The following is a 16,744-nucleotide window of genomic DNA, read 5'->3' on the forward strand; positions in this document are numbered from 1 at the left end:
GAAAAAAGCCCACAAACACAAATGAACCTCCTCTCCATAGCTGCTGAGGCTTTGTGTCGCTGCACTGTGACAAAGTGTCACCACTAAAGTGCAACATGAATAAAAAAAGAGGAAGGTAAACGGGAAAGCATTAACGGAAGCAGCAGCTCTTCCTCCAGCCTTCAGGGCGCCCACGGCTCATGCACTGACAAACAAACAGCAGCTTTGGGCTTCATGCACTTTTGCTTCAGCATGCGGCCCCCCCTTTCAGATTTGGAGACAGACGCTCCCATGAGCCTCTGCTGCTGCCTAAATAAAAACTCTGGTTTGTTTTGGGAGTTTTTCTAAAATCAGAAGCTCAGAATCTCGTTGACTAATTTTTCTGGCTAATTTGTGGTCAACCGTGCTGCTCAGGGAATCTGCCAGGAGCTAAATTCCTCCTCCTGCTTTTCTAACCAAGGGCAAAGTCAACGACATCCAGAGGTTCTGGTTGGAAAAAGCGCTCCTGAATCCTCAAACCCTGTAATCATGGTGCAGTTTTGACAACACGACATTAGAGAGGTGTCACAGGTAGAACGTCTGCGTCAGCGACAGCCCCACTAATCACACACTCTGGTCACGCAGCCACAAAAACAAAACCATCAACCCTCTGAGACGACCACAGAGACACCCCCCCCCCCCCCCCCCCCCCCCCATGATGCTGTTTTTCTCTGAATGAATTCTATGAAGACGCTGAAGCTGTAAGCAGGGATGGATAAAAAGATCCCGGTGCAAACCTGGAATGACGTAAAACGCTTTTATTTTAGTGTTGTGGTCATGTCTAGTATGTGTCGTTCTACGTTGTTTAAGCGCTATGCCTTCAGGCCTTTCCTATGGTTTGTCATTGTTTGCATGTCGCCAATTGTGCTAAATCTGGCATATTATGTTCTAGCTATAATCAAACATTGAGGAATATGCATTTAAATGATTTAAACGGATCACAGTAACAGTAAATAGAACTAAACTAAGAAGAAGAAAAACAACCCTGAACAATGAGAAGAATGCAGAATTCATTCAAAAGACGGCTTCAGAAAATGACTGAGACTAAAAAAAAATGATACATATTAACCAGATCCTGATTTACACCCAAATATTTAATGGTAAACATTAAGAAGGCAATTTGTTTGGAAAATCCTAAATAAAAAAATCCTGGAATTTCCTCTAGAAAAGCAGAAACTGATGAAAATCGGGGCTGAAGCAGATGAGACTGAGACTGAACCTCCGATAGTCGGCCGGAGCAGCTTCACTGATCAATCAGGCCAACGACAGCAAAGTTCAGAAAAACCATTTTGCTTTAAAATGACAGGATTTGTAACAGGTGGTGCAGTGGTTAGCACTCTTGCCTCAAAGTATGGCTAGTTCAAGTCCCTATGGGGGACCAGAACATTAATGGGGGGGGGTACCTTTCTGTGTGCAGTTTGCATGTTCTCCCCGTGCATGGGTGGGTTCTCTTCCTCCCACCGTCCAAAAACATGCTTCATAGGTTAATGGGTCACTATAAATTGGCCCTAGGTGTGCATGTGAGCGTGCATGGGTGTGTGATTGTGGCCCCGCGACAGACTGGTGACCTGTCCGGGATGCCCCCTGCCTTCACCCACGAGGGGCCGGGATAGGCTCCAGCAGCCATCTGACCCCGAAAGGGACAAAACGGGTTTAGAGGATGAATGAATGAATGATTTGTAACGATCCAAGCTCCTCCCCCCTGCAAGTGATCCTCTGAATATTCATCCAGAAAGATGCTGCCCCAGGAAAGAGAGAAGAAGATTTAACCATAAACTGTTGTGGCGTTGGAGCAAACGCCTGCAAGAAACCGTTGAGTCCAGAGTTTCCACAGACATAACTGAAGCTCAGTGCAGAGAAAAACACGGCATCAGGAATAATTCTGTCAACTCCAACGTAAATGCTGGTTAAAAGCTAAAATCCTGAAAGAGTCTGGAAGGCTGGAATGTCCTCAGTGAAGGTCTGAGCAACAGAAGAGACGCTGGCGTCAGTTCTTCTCCACCGTGACAGTTTTCTGCTTTAAAGCTGACAGCCTGAGCAGGAAGGATGGAAGTCCTGCTGCATTACTGCAGACCGCTTCAGACTGTGGCAAACCTCACAGGAATGGAACAGAAAAGGAGCTGCGAGTCTCCAGGACGAGCCCTTCATTAGTGAGCACTTGAGGATTTCTAAGCTTAATCCTCAGGAGGTCTGAGTCTAATCTCAGGAATCATTTCTCGTGCTGAGAGGAAGAAACGGGGGCATTTCTGCACAGTTCCCCCCTCAGAGGAGGCAAACTTTCATTTGAACCACATCTTAAGTAAATATCTCTGAAATGAGGCGAGAGGCCGAGCAGGAGAGAAATGAGGGGCAGGTTTGGAGGTGTGCTTCGATCCAAGGCTTCTCCAGGAGTTTTTCACAGGTAATTTGCTCTGGTGGTGAATATTTTTGAAATATGCATCAAAGGCAGAATGCCCTCCCCAAGGGAAAAAAAGGTTGTTGATAAAAGAAAGTGGCACTAAAAGATGCTCCTCTGTGGAGCATCTTTGTGAGCCGCAGCGCTCCTCGGCAGCTTATCTCCGGCTGAGGCTGATTAAAGCTCTCATACGACGATCCACCAAGACTTCTTAGCACTTTGAATTACAGTTTTTTCTTGGCTTGCTCCCATGAACCCCCGCCAGCAGTTCTCATTCCTGTTGGTGATCTTATCTGTCTGGGTGTGAGTAAAGCCCACAGAGGGTTCAGTATACTTGCTTGTAATCATCTCTGTGACTCTGAAGGACGTTGTGTTGCACATTCAGAACGAAACGTGAAATTAAAAACCTTTGTTTTTGGTCAAATTCATCTCTGAGGTCAGAAAATAAATGGTCTCAGTAAATATCAAGAGATGCCGACATGGATCATCAGCCTGTGGGTCACGGATCCCATCAGACTGTTTCCACTCTTATCTCAGCTCCACTTTGACTGAACTTACCACCATTTTTCCACAGTTATGAGGGTTTGACATGATTGAGAACAAACAGAACGGTTGTTTCCATCCCAGCGGTTGATGCAGCAGCAGAGTGACACCCCCCCCGCCAGGACCAATGTGGAGTTCAGTGTTTTGCCCAACGACACTTCCACACATGAGCAGGCAAGCAGGAATCAAACCTGCAATCCCACCTCTGCACCACAGCCGCTTTGTGTTGAATCTGCTTTGCTCTCTAGAAAATCCCAAAGGGTTTCAGTAAACGATCCGGATTGAGAGTTTAGATCGGGTCAAACCAGAAACCAGAATGAGCCGTTCAGATTCACACTTTCACCAAACACGGCGCCGATCATCAAAACGCTCCGCCTCTGGGAGGCAAAGCCGGCCTTTGGCTGAAGAGGGACAAAAAGATATGTTTGTAAGGAATCTGTCCATGAAAGTAACAGTTTGCACGGTAAAAAAAGGCTACTAATGCTCTAAAAGCTGAGCTCCACTGCAGCTCCAACTGTCCTCCAAAGGTCACATGTCACAGTTCAGCAGCGCCGCACCTCCATGGTCATGACATCTGTCTGCTGCACCTTCAGCATTGAGCGGGTTTTAAAGGCTGCGTTATTTTCAAAAAGGACATACAAATATATAATTTAATGTATATAATAACAGAAACATTAAACACAAAAGGGAGAATGCTGGCCACTACTCCACCACGCCGCCCGAGCTGGAAAATGCTGAATTACTAATGAAGATAAAATATTACTGCAGATAAACAAAAGAATAAGCATCATGATGAAACATCCAAGATGCATGAATACATCAAGCTCAAGACCCCAACCGACAGTGAATGTCTCAGGCCATGGAGAGCAGAGGATGCAGTGCTGGAGGACAGATCCTCATGGGAGGACAAACCCCTGCATGGGATGTACCACCGGACCATGACTGAGGGGGCTGATATCAAGAAGTCCTACCAATGGCTAGAAAGGGCTGGCCTACAGGACAGCACTGAAGCGCTCATCCTGGCAGCCCAGGAACAAGCCCTGAGCACCAGAGCCATAGAGGCTCAGATCTACCACACCAGACAAGACCCAAGGTGTAGATCTACCACACCAGACAAGACCCAAGGTGCATATCTACCACACCAGACAAGACCCAAGGTGTAGATCTACCACACCAGACAAGACCCAAGGTGCATATCTACCACACCAGACAAGACCCAAGGTGCATATCTACCACACCAGACAAGACCCAAGGTGTAGATCTACTACACCAGACAAGACCCAAGGTGTAGATCTACCACACCAGACAAGACCCACGGTGCATATCTACCACACCAGACAAGACCCAAGGTGCATATCTACCACACCAGACAAGACCCAAGGTGTAGATCTACTACACCAGACAAGACCCAAGGTGTAGATCTACCACACCAGACAAGACCCAAGGTGCAGATCTACCACACCAGACAAGACCCACTGTGTAGATCTACCACACCAGACAAGACCCAAGGTGTAGATCTACCACACCAGACAAGACCCACGGTGTAGATCTACCACACCAGACAAGACCCAAGTTGTAGATCTACCACACCAGACAAGACCCAAGGTGCAGATCTACCACACCAGACAAGACCCAAGATGTAGATCTACCACACCAGACAAGACCAAAGGTGTAGATCTACTACACCAGACAAGACCCAAGGTGTAGATCTACCACACCAGACAAGACCCACGGTGTAGATCTACCACACCAGACAAGACCCACGGTGTAGATCTACCACACCAGACAAGACCCACGGTGTAGATCTACCACACCAGACAAGACCCACGGTGTAGATCTACCACACCAGACAAGACCCACGGTGTAGATCTACCACACCAGACAAGACCCAAGGTGTAGATCTACCACACCAGAAAAGACCCACGGTGTAGATCTACCACACCAGACAAGACCCAAGATGTAGATCTACCACACCAGACAAGACCCAAGGTGTAGATCTACAACACCATACAAGACCCAAGGTGCAGATCTACCACACCAGACAAGACCCATGGTGTAGATCTACCACACCAGACAAGACCCAAGGTGCATATCTACCACACCAGACAAGACCCAAGGTGTAGATCTACCACACCAGACAAGACCCAAGGTGTAGATCTACCACACCAGACAAGACCCAAGGTGTAGATCTACCACACCAGACAAGACCCAAGGTGTAGATCTACCACACCAGACAAGACCCAAGGTGTAGATCTACCACACCAGACAAGACCCAAGGTGCATATCTACCACACCAGACAAGACCCAAGGTGCAGATCTACCACACCAGACAAGACCCAAGGTGTAGATCTACCACACCAGACAAGACCCAAGGTGTAGATCTACCACACCAGACAAGACCCAAGGTGCATATCTACCACACCAGACAAGACCCAAGGTGTAGATCTACCACACCAGACAAGACCCAAGGTGCATATCTACCACACCAGACAAGACCCAAGGTGTAGATCTACTACACCAGACAACACCCAAGGTGTAGATCTACCACACCAGACAAGACCCAAGGTGCATATCTACCACACCAGACAAGACCCAAGGTGCATATCTACCACACCAGACAAGACCCAAGGTGTAGATCTACTACACCAGACAAGACCCAAGGTGTAGATCTACCACACCAGACAAGACCCAAGGTGCAGATCTACCACACCAGACAAGACCCACTGTGTAGATCTACCACACCAGACAAGACCCAAGGTGTAGATCTACCACACCAGACAAGACCCAAGTTGTAGATCTACCACACCAGACAAGACCCAAGTTGTAGATCTACCACACCAGACAAGACCCAAGGTGCAGATCTACCACACCAGACAAGACCCAAGATGTAGATCTACTACACCAGACAAGACCCAAGGTGTAGATCTACCACACCAGACAAGACCCACGGTGTAGATCTACCACACCAGACAAGACCCACGGTGTAGATCTACCACACCAGACAAGACCCACGGTGTAGATCTACCACACCAGACAAGACCCACGGTGTAGATCTACCACACCAGACAAGACCCAAGGTGTAGATCTACCACACCAGAAAAGACCCACGGTGTAGATCTACCACACCAGACAAGACCCAAGATGTAGATCTACCACACCAGACAAGACCCAAGGTGTAGATCTACAACACCATACAAGACCCAAGGTGCAGATCTACCACACCAGACAAGACCCAAGATGTAGATCTACCACACCAGACAAGACCCAAGGTGTAGATCTACCACACCAGACAAGACCCACGGTGTAGATCTACCACACCGGACAAGACCCAAGGTGTAGATCTACCACACCGGACAAGACCCAAGGTGTATATCTACCACACCAGACAAGACCCAAGGTGTAGATCTACCACACCAGACAAGACCCACGGTGTAGATCTACCACACCAGACAAGACCCAAGGTGTAGATCTACCACACCAGACAAGACCCAAGGTGTAGATCTACCACACCAAACACGACCCAAGATGTAGATCTACCACACCAGACAAGACCCAAGATGTAGATCTACCACACCAGACAAGACCCAAGGTGTAGATCTACCACACCAGACAAGACCCAAGGTGTAGATCTACCACACCAGACAAGACCCAAGTGTAGATCTACCACACCAGACAAGACCCAAGTGTAGATCTACCACACCAGACAAGACCCAAGGTGTAGATCTACCACACCAGACAAGACCCAAGGTGTAGATCTACCACACCAGACAAGACCCAAGGTGTAGATCTACCACACCAGACAAGACCCAAGGTGTAGATCTACCACACCAGACAAGACCCAAGGTGTAGATCTACCACACCAGACAAGACCCAAGATGTAGATCTACCACACCAGACAAGACCCAAGGTGTAGATCTACCACACCAGACAAGACCCAAGGTGCATATCTACCACACCAGACAAGACCCAAGGTGTAGATCTACCACACCAGACAAGACCCAAGGTGTAGATCTACCACACCAGACAAGACCCAAGTGTAGATCTACCACACCAGACAAGACCCAAGGTGTAGATCTACCACACCAGACAAGACCCAAGGTGTAGATCTACCACACCAGACAAGACCCAAGGTGTAGATCTACCACACCAGACAAGACCCAAGGTGTAGATCTACCACACCAGACAAGACCCAAGGTGTAGATCTACCACACCAGACAAGACCCAAGGTGTAGATCTACCACACCAGACAAGACCCAAGGTGTAGATCTACCACACCAGACAAGACCCAAGGTGTAGATCTACCACACCAGACAAGACCCAAGGTGTAGATCTACCACACCAGACAAGACCCAAGGTGTAGATCTACCACACCAGACAAGACCCAAGGTGTAGATCTACCACACCAGACAAGACCCAAGGTGTAGATCTACCACACCAGACAAGACCCAAGGTGTAGATCTACCACACCAGACAAGACCCAAGGTGTAGATCTACCACACCAGACAAGACCCAAGGTGTAGATCTACCACACCAGACAAGACCCAAGGTGTAGATCTACCACACCAGACAAGACCCAAGGTGTAGATCTACCACACCAGACAAGACCCAAGGTGTAGATCTACCACACCAGACAAGACCCAAGGTGTAGATCTACCACACCAGACAAGACCCAAGGTGTAGATCTACCACACCAGACAAGACCCAAGGTGTAGATCTACCACACCAGACAAGACCCACGGTGTAGATCTACCACACCAGACAAGACCCAAGGTGTAGATCTACTACACCAGACAACACCCAAGGTGTAGATCTACCACACCAGACAAGACCCAAGGTGCATATCTACCACACCAGACAAGACCCAAGGTGCATATCTACCACACCAGACAAGACCCAAGGTGTAGATCTACTACACCAGACAAGACCCAAGGTGTAGATCTACCACACCAGACAAGACCCAAGGTGCAGATCTACCACACCAGACAAGACCCACTGTGTAGATCTACCACACCAGACAAGACCCAAGGTGTAGATCTACCACACCAGACAAGACCCAAGTTGTAGATCTACCACACCAGACAAGACCCAAGTTGTAGATCTACCACACCAGACAAGACCCAAGGTGCAGATCTACCACACCAGACAAGACCCAAGATGTAGATCTACTACACCAGACAAGACCCAAGGTGTAGATCTACCACACCAGACAAGACCCAACGGTGTAGATCTACCACACCAGACAAGACCCACGGTGTAGATCTACCACACCAGACAAGACCCACGGTGTAGATCTACCACACCAGACAAGACCCACGGTGTAGATCTACCACACCAGACAAGACCCAAGGTGTAGATCTACCACACCAGAAAAGACCCACGGTGTAGATCTACCACACCAGACAAGACCCAAGATGTAGATCTACCACACCAGACAAGACCCAAGGTGTAGATCTACAACACCATACAAGACCCAAGGTGCAGATCTACCACACCAGACAAGACCCAAGATGTAGATCTACCACACCAGACAAGACCCAAGGTGTAGATCTACCACACCAGACAAGACCCACGGTGTAGATCTACCACACCGGACAAGACCCAAGGTGTAGATCTACCACACCGGACAAGACCCAAGGTGTATATCTACCACACCAGACAAGACCCAAGGTGTAGATCTACCACACCAGACAAGACCCACGGTGTAGATCTACCACACCAGACAAGACCCAAGGTGTAGATCTACCACACCAGACAAGACCCAAGGTGTAGATCTACCACACCAAACACGACCCAAGATGTAGATCTACCACACCAGACAAGACCCAAGATGTAGATCTACCACACCAGACAAGACCCAAGGTGTAGATCTACCACACCAGACAAGACCCAAGGTGTAGATCTACCACACCAGACAAGACCCAAGATGTAGATCTACCACACCAGACAAGACCCAAGATGTAGATCTACCACACCAGACAAGACCCAAGGTGTAGATCTACCACACCAGACAAGACCCAAGGTGTAGATCTACCACACCAGACAAGACCCAAGGTGTAGATCTACCACACCAGACAAGACCCAAGGTGTAGATCTACCACACCAGACAAGACCCAAGATGTAGATCTACCACACCAGACAAGACCCAAGGTGTAGATCTACCACACCAGACAAGACCCAAGGTGCATATCTACCACACCAGACAAGACCCAAGGTGTAGATCTACCACACCAGACAAGACCCAAGGTGTAGATCTACCACACCAGACAAGACCCAAGGTGTAGATCTACCACACCAGACAAGACCCAAGGTGTAGATCTACCACACCAGACAAGACCCAAGGTGTAGATCTACCACACCAGACAAGACCCAAGGTGCATATCTACCACACCAGACAAGACCCAAGGTGCAGATCTACCACACCAGACAAGACCCAAGGTGTAGATCTACCACACCAGACAAGACCCAAGGTGTAGATCTACCACACCAGACAAGACCCAAGGTGTAGATCTACCACACCAGACAAGACCCAAGGTGCATATCTACCACACCAGACAAGACCCAAGGTGTAGATCTACCACACCAGACAAGACAACGGTGTAGATCTACCACACCAGACAAGACCCAAGATGTAGATCTACCACACCAGACAAGACCCAAGGTGTAGATCTACAACACCATACAAGACCCAAGGTGCAGATCTACCACACCAGACAAGACCCAAGATGTAGATCTACCACACCAGACAAGACCCAAGGTGTAGATCTACCACACCAGACAAGACCCACGGTGTAGATCTACCACACCGGACAAGACCCAAGGTGCAGATCTACCACACCAGACAAGACCCAAGATGTAGATCTACCACACCAGACAAGACCCAAGGTGTAGATCTACCACACCAGACAAGACCCAAGGTGTAGATCTACCACACCAGAAAAGACCCACGGTGTAGATCTACCACACCAGACAAGACCCAAGATGTAGATCTACCACACCAGACAAGACCCAAGGTGTAGATCTACAACACCATACAAGACCCAAGGTGCAGATCTACCACACCAGACAAGACCCAAGATGTAGATCTTCCACACCAGACAAGACCCAAGGTGTAGATCTACCACACCAGACAAGACCCACGGTGTAGATCTACCACACCGGACAAGACCCAAGGTGTAGATCTACCACACCGGACAAGACCCAAGGTGTATATCTACCACACCAGACAAGACCCAAGGTGTAGATCTACCACACCAGACAAGACCCACGGTGTAGATCTACCACACCAGACAAGACCCAAGGTGTAGATCTACCACACCAGACAAGACCCAAGGTGTAGATCTACCACACCAAACACGACCCAAGATGTAGATCTACCACACCAGACAAGACCCAAGATGTAGATCTACCACACCAGACAAGACCCAAGGTGTAGATCTACCACACCAGACAAGACCCAAGGTGTAGATCTACCACACCAGACAAGACCCAAGGTGTAGATCTACCACACCAGACAAGACCCCAGGTCTAACCTCAGACCTCTCAGTCCAGAAAAGAACAGGAACAGCTAAGAGCTGTAGGACCCTCAAGCTCCCAGGCCTCTGGTAGAGGACCCCAGCTAAGGGGGGGAAACCACCTGGGGAGGGGGAGGGTTTTTTTTTTCTTTATTTTTGCTTAAATTCCATGGAAATCATGGCACTGAAGACAAACTAAACACTAAATAAAATAAAAACTGGATTTCCAAAAAAGGGTCAACCATCTGGAAAAACGATCTATCTTTATCTATACCCAGGCTGTGTCCCACCAAAGTGGGGTAGCCTAGAAAGGGCACACATTCTTACCTCCCTCATTCTCTTCCCCAAACCCTCCTCTTTCAGTGTGTGCGTGTGTGTGTGCGTGTGTGTGTGTGTGACTGGTCTAAGGCCTGGTCTAAGCCACACCACACTGCACCAGGGTCAGCTGCACAGCCCAGTGTGGGCTGGAAAAACAAATTAAGAAAATAAGAAATTATAAATTTAAAATGAACTAAAACTAAAAAACGAAATAAGCTGAAGGACAAAGGGAGCGGGAAAGTGTTGAATGCGTCCCGAGTGGGTTTGGTTTCGGCTGAAGGTCTTAAATCCTCGTTATGTTTGGGCAGATTTGTGCGTTGCGCTTTCACAGACGTATCTGCGCTCCACACTGGATGAAACGGGCGCAGCGGGAACAGCGAGGCCGGATGGCATTCAGAGAAAAACCCTTGACATTATTTTAAAAGGTCAAACACGTCAACACCCACCAGCAGCATTACCGTCACAGTCACACACAGAGATGTTCTCAGAGCTCCTTGAAGGTCTGTCTGAGATCAAGTGCTGCATTTGTGTCCCATCAGAACCCAGCTTCAAAGTTCTGAAGAACCGGCATCAGATCAAATCCTTCAACGTATGTCAGATGTTAAAAATATGCAGTAAAAGGGAATCCACAATGAGATCCTTCAGTTTTATCTTGATGTTAACAATCAAAAGAAAGTCGTTCTGGATCCAACCCCTGAATGCTGCGCATCAAGCAGGGTGGTGTTGGAGCCCATTTTTAGGGCCTCTGGTAGGACTGTTTGTGTTGAATTCTTATTCTCTGATGAACCTCAAATCTACGTTTCTGAGTCTTTCTTTATTCGTCCTTGGGAATAAGAAGCAGATGAAAAAAATTACGTCCGGAAAAATTTGTGTTGTAATGTATAAAGTACTCTGGGTGGGGCCCAAGGCACCAAGCTCCGCCCCTTTCTGATCATCCACCTGCAGACCAACAGATCCATGAACGTCTCTGTTCTCCTGGTCTGAGCTGGAATCTGGATCAGAACTGGACGGATGGATGGATCTGATGTTGCTGCTGTTTTTGATGCCCCGCTAATGTTAGGTTGGGGGGGTGAGGGGCTGTAAGCTAGAGGGAGAGAGCATGTAAACCCATAGACGATGGGGATTGGGGCAGGCTTACTCCACGCCCACAACTCAGAGGTGAATTTCTGATGAACTCCTGCAGTTCTTCAGAAACTATGTCTAAGAAAACAACAGAGGTTTTGTGATTTTGGCTCAAATGGCCTCATCATAAATCAAAGAGCACTGGGAAGGCTTTGAAAACAGATCCAAAGGTGATGGGGGTGGAGCTTTGACTGGATGGAGTCACTTTTTGCTTGGTGAGAAGCAGATCTGCTCATCCAGGGGTTTGGGGAAGGTAGGGGGTCACAGGAACCACATCAAAGCTGTGCAGTAGCCGCTTTACAAGGCTGATAATGGCCACGTAGAGCCAGCGGTGGTAGACGCTGCACCACAGCCCACCGCTGTGAGAAGGCCCTGAGGTGTTCAGAGGATATTTGCGAGTGTAAAAGGATCCTGCGTGGACGCTGCTGCAGCTCACTTCTTCCTTCAGCTCCCGATGGATTCCAGATGTGCGGGATTTGGAGGTGGAACCTCTTCCTGTCTGACAAAGCCCTTCAAGCGGCGGTGATATAAGCTGTGCGTGCGCGCGTGCGTGCGTGCGTGTGTGAGAGAGGGCTGCGGGACTCCTGAGTGTGTCGGGGGGGGGGGAAATTACAGAGACCCTTCACATTAACTGCCCACCCCCCCGTCAGTCAGCAGGACTTACCTTCTCTGCCTGCTGTTCTCAGGGTCTGCAAGAGAGAGAAAAGGCCGGTTAGACAGCAGACGGAACCGGCACTGACAGCACAGACCGGTCCGGTTCTGAAGCTGCAGCTCGGAAAACGGACCGAGCTGTGCCAGTGTGGCAGGAGTCGTGCGTAACGCGCATGCTTGGCACAGAGGCGGCAGTGTTTGGGAGCAGAACTTTCCCGGCGGCCCACTCCTCCAGCTGCTCCAGAGGGTCTCTTACCCTGTCAGCTGAGGCCAGGACGAACCCCACGAGCAGCAGGGCGGGGGGCGGCACGGCCATCACGCAGCGGCGGGACCGGGTCAGCTCTGATCCAGGAGGCCTCCGGGGGGAGCAGCAGTGACGTTTCTCACGCAGGAGCTCCTCTGATCGGACTCTTCGGTGAAGTTAGCGGGACCCCCCCACTCCGCAGCGGGCCGGACAGAGCTGCAGTGTGGAGCTCTCGCACCCTGGCGCTGGGCTCCCGGGCTAATAAACGCAGGACCAGCCCTGCGTGACGTCACGGGGCTCTGTGCGAGCGCAACACATGGGGGGACAGGCGGGGGGAGGAGACCCCACCTCCCCAAAGTCATGACAGGAGGAGCAGCAGGGAAGATCAGAGGGGGCCCATTCATAAGGAGACATGACGTCACTCACTGCCGCTACCCTCCCTCTGGGGGCGGGGGGGGGGGGGGGCTCTAGATAGGCCCTACTTGGTTCGTTCACACCTTCATCCAGTTGGTTTCACACTTTGCTTTTGAACGAAGACCGGCTGCAGTTACAGCAGCTGCCCCTTTGGGGGCGACATTTCCCCAAAACCACCCAAAAGAGGGAAAAACCGGGAGAGGAACTGCCTCCTGTTCCACACCGACCTTCATCTCCAGGGACCAACAAAGATGGAGTCAGAGTCGGGTTGCTCCTCCCTCATCCTCAGGTCACAGAGCAGGAAATGAGGAACATCTTCATCTTTGTTTAGTTTGAAGTGGACCAATCATTGACTGTATCTGAGAAGCCCCTCCCCCCTGACGTTCCAAACAGGAAGTGGTTCCGAGAAGTCAAAATCCCAGAGGTCAATAGAGAAACAACCAGCTGTTCTTCTGTGATTCTATTGGTCAGAACAACCACTCTTTGTGGTTTAACATCGTCTTAATAATCCTCTTTTTTTTCACGATAGTTCTTTTATCTGTAGTTCAAGTTATTCAACTTTCAAAACGTTTGACGGACTTGGTGTTACCCGCTTTCAAGTAGTAGGGGTGTGGCTTTCCAACATGCTCACTCCTGATTGGTGAGAGTGGTTGCCATAGAAAACCTTGACTCAGACCAAATTGGACCAATTACTGCTTACTGAAGACGTCTGGCTTCAACATGACGCCGTCCGTAACACAACACAGCCGGAAGGAAACCAAACTCAGTCCAGTTCTCAGTTACAGTCACTGGGACCAACCTCTCAAAGTAGTTCCAACAGCTGCTCATCTGGGGGGGGCTATTGGCCCAAACCAGCTCTGAACAGGACAGCCAAAAGCTGGAGGAAGAAAGAAGATGTTTGCTTTCAGTCTCATGCTGTTGGGTCTAAAGTGCAGCGTGTGACGGCACAATGTAACAGTAGATGGCGCTCTTCAAGAGGTTTGGACGTCACGCCTTCATTGGTGTCTTTTTTTTATTTCTTGATATTAGAAACACGTTTATGAACCTGCTACTTTCTGCTTTTTTTTATCTCACTTAAATTTGGTCCTGTTGCCATGCTGATGTAAAGTCAGAGGCAGAGCTGTGAGGACATTTTAGGACTTTTTCAGTGGCTGATGGGACTTTGAGAAACCTTTAGGGTCTCACAGCTTTACAAGGTAGTGGATGGACTGAGAGGAAGCCTGGACGGATGCTACGGCTCAGGCAGAGACCAGGGAATAACTGGAATTCAATGTGAGATAACCCAGAGTTTCCATGCTAGGAAAATACAGTTCCTCATTCACGTAAAGTCCTAATATTAATACTTGCTTAACTATTTTAATAAGAACATACGCCTGCATGATAGTTAAGAAGCATTGCTCTGAGGAGTCATGGTGGTCCTGCACTGCTGGTCGCACAAACAGCTCATTAGTTTACCAGCTTCCAGCTGAGAAATCAGGTCACCAGATGAACCTCAGAGGCTGAGACTCTGGTTCCTGAAAGTTCCTCTTTTAAGCTATGACAGCGATTTCAGAGGATCCATCCTCAGCATCTGGATGTTTTGCTGCTTTGAGTTAAACTCTGAAATTAAACTCAGGTTCCATTCCCTCCCTGAACCCCTACTGTATAGTGAGGATCATCCAGTCTCCTGGATTTTAAACATGGACAATAAGAACTGATCAGAACCTTCCTCATGGACGTAAACGCTGATTCAAGCAACCACTTCTGCTGTTTCAGCTGCAAAAACAGAAAAACTCACCAAGCAGACTGAACTCCTAGTCTAGGTAACATAAAAATAATGATGATAAATGTATAACTATTGATTTAAATAACTTAACGTTTTAGTTGAACATTTTAACCCTTGTGCTATCTTAGATGACCCCCCCTTCCATTGAGGTGTTCTCCCTACCATGACAAAGGTGGATAAAGGTGGATAGATTTCATGGAATCCATGGACACCAGTGAAGATCACAAATCATTGAAGAAAAAAGGTTCAGAGCACTGTCTAGTGGGTCTAGATGACCCACCTCCCAACGTTAAAGTGTCTAGGATAGAACAAGGGTTACAGAAAGAAAATGTATCTTAAAGTCCCACTCTGATCATCTTCTGATCTGTGTTTGAAGCCTTCCTGGTGCTCTTTTCATTCTGATGACGCCGTTTTTAACCAAAATCTAAAAAGCTCTGTCGTTTTCTAGGACATAGGTTCTGCAGAGCAACAGTGCCGCCCCTTCCCTCCCTGTTGCCGAGAGCTCTATGTTTACACTTTCTCCTGCTAACTTACAGCCCCTCACCCCCCAACCTAACATTAGCGGTCCATCAAAAGCAGCAGCAACATCAGATCCATCCATCCATCCGTCCAGTTCTGATCCAGATTCCAGCTCAGACCAGGAAAACACAGACGTTCATGGATCTGTTGGTCTGCAGGTGGAGGATCAGAAAGGGGTGGAGCTTGGTGCTTTGGGCCCCGCCCAGAGTACTTTCTTTTTAAAATGCATTTTTTCAATTCACCTGATTCACAACAGTTTAAATAAAGAAAAACTCAGAAATGCTGCTTCAGCTTTATTTTCTTCATAAATGTCACCCATTATCAGAAAAAATGCTACAAGAACATGTTAGAAACACAATTTTCATCAAAGTGGGCCTTTAAGTTAAGAAAAACTTCCCTCAAAATAACCTAAAGAAGTGAGAATTCTCTATATTTAAAAAGTTAATTCAGTCATTCTCCAAACCTGCTTAAACCCTTACGGGGTCAAAGGTCACAGGTGAGTTTCATTCCTGGACAGTTTTCCAGTCCATCCCAGAACCACACAAACATTCACACCCAAGTGACCATTTCCTACCTTCCTCGAAGGCCCGAAGCGCTTTACAGTCCCGTCCACTCATTCACACCCTACAATCTTCCATGGGCAAGGCGAGAATCAAACCTGCAACAATCCCATCATGAGGTCGACCGCCCTGCCCCTGAACCAGGAGAACATGCAAACTCCACACAGAAAAGACCTGGGATTTGAACCAGGACCTTCTCCCTTTGAGGCAAAAGTGTTGACCACTACACCCCAGTGCTGCCAGTGTTTAATAGATTCCCCTAAATAAAAAAACAGACAAACAGCTGTTGGAATTGAGAGATTTTCCATTCATTAAAAAGACACATCTGTACACGACGGAGAGACTCCAGCTGTGCTTTGATGCTTTCTGTCCAAAGATCAAAGCCTCTGATCAGTTTTTCAGGATGTCTTTGATCTGCTGCTGGTTCTTCCATGGAGCTGAAAAACTGCTAAAAATAGAAAACAACAGCTCAAAACCCAAAAGGTATCTCGAAGAAGGACTAAATATGTGACCTGAAACCACATACTATCGTCATGGCAACAATTACTTTCAATTGGAAAATGATTATTGATTTACTTAACCAATTATTTCATTTTCCTGTCAAGTAACTCTTGTATGTTTCAACGCAAAGAAATGATCATTTTAATGAAAATCCCCCCTTGTTGTTGTAAGTTTAATAAAAAA

General features: G+C 48.2%; 1 protein-coding gene across 3 annotated transcripts in view; it reads right to left on the reverse strand.

The window, feature by feature from the left end:
- LOC101167013 (A disintegrin and metalloproteinase with thrombospondin motifs 3) overlaps positions 1 to 13,139 on the reverse strand; it is a 112,967-nt gene extending 99,828 nt beyond the window's left edge. For 2 of the 3 annotated variants that reach the window (XM_023958119.1, XM_023958118.1), the window contains exons 1-2: positions 12,815 to 13,139; positions 12,572 to 12,596 (exon numbers count right to left, since the gene is read on the reverse strand). In XM_023958119.1, the coding sequence (XP_023813887.1) occupies positions 12,572 to 12,596; positions 12,815 to 12,874 (85 nt within the window). In that variant the 5' untranslated portion in view covers positions 12,875 to 13,139. The remainder of the gene's footprint in view (positions 1 to 12,571; positions 12,597 to 12,814) is intronic. The other variant, XM_023958120.1, reaches the window with a different exon arrangement.
- Between the last annotated feature and the right edge of the window lie 3,605 nt (positions 13,140 to 16,744).

This window comes from Oryzias latipes, chromosome 9, assembly GCF_002234675.1.
Source record: "Oryzias latipes chromosome 9, ASM223467v1".
NCBI lineage: Eukaryota > Metazoa > Chordata > Actinopteri > Beloniformes > Adrianichthyidae > Oryzias > Oryzias latipes.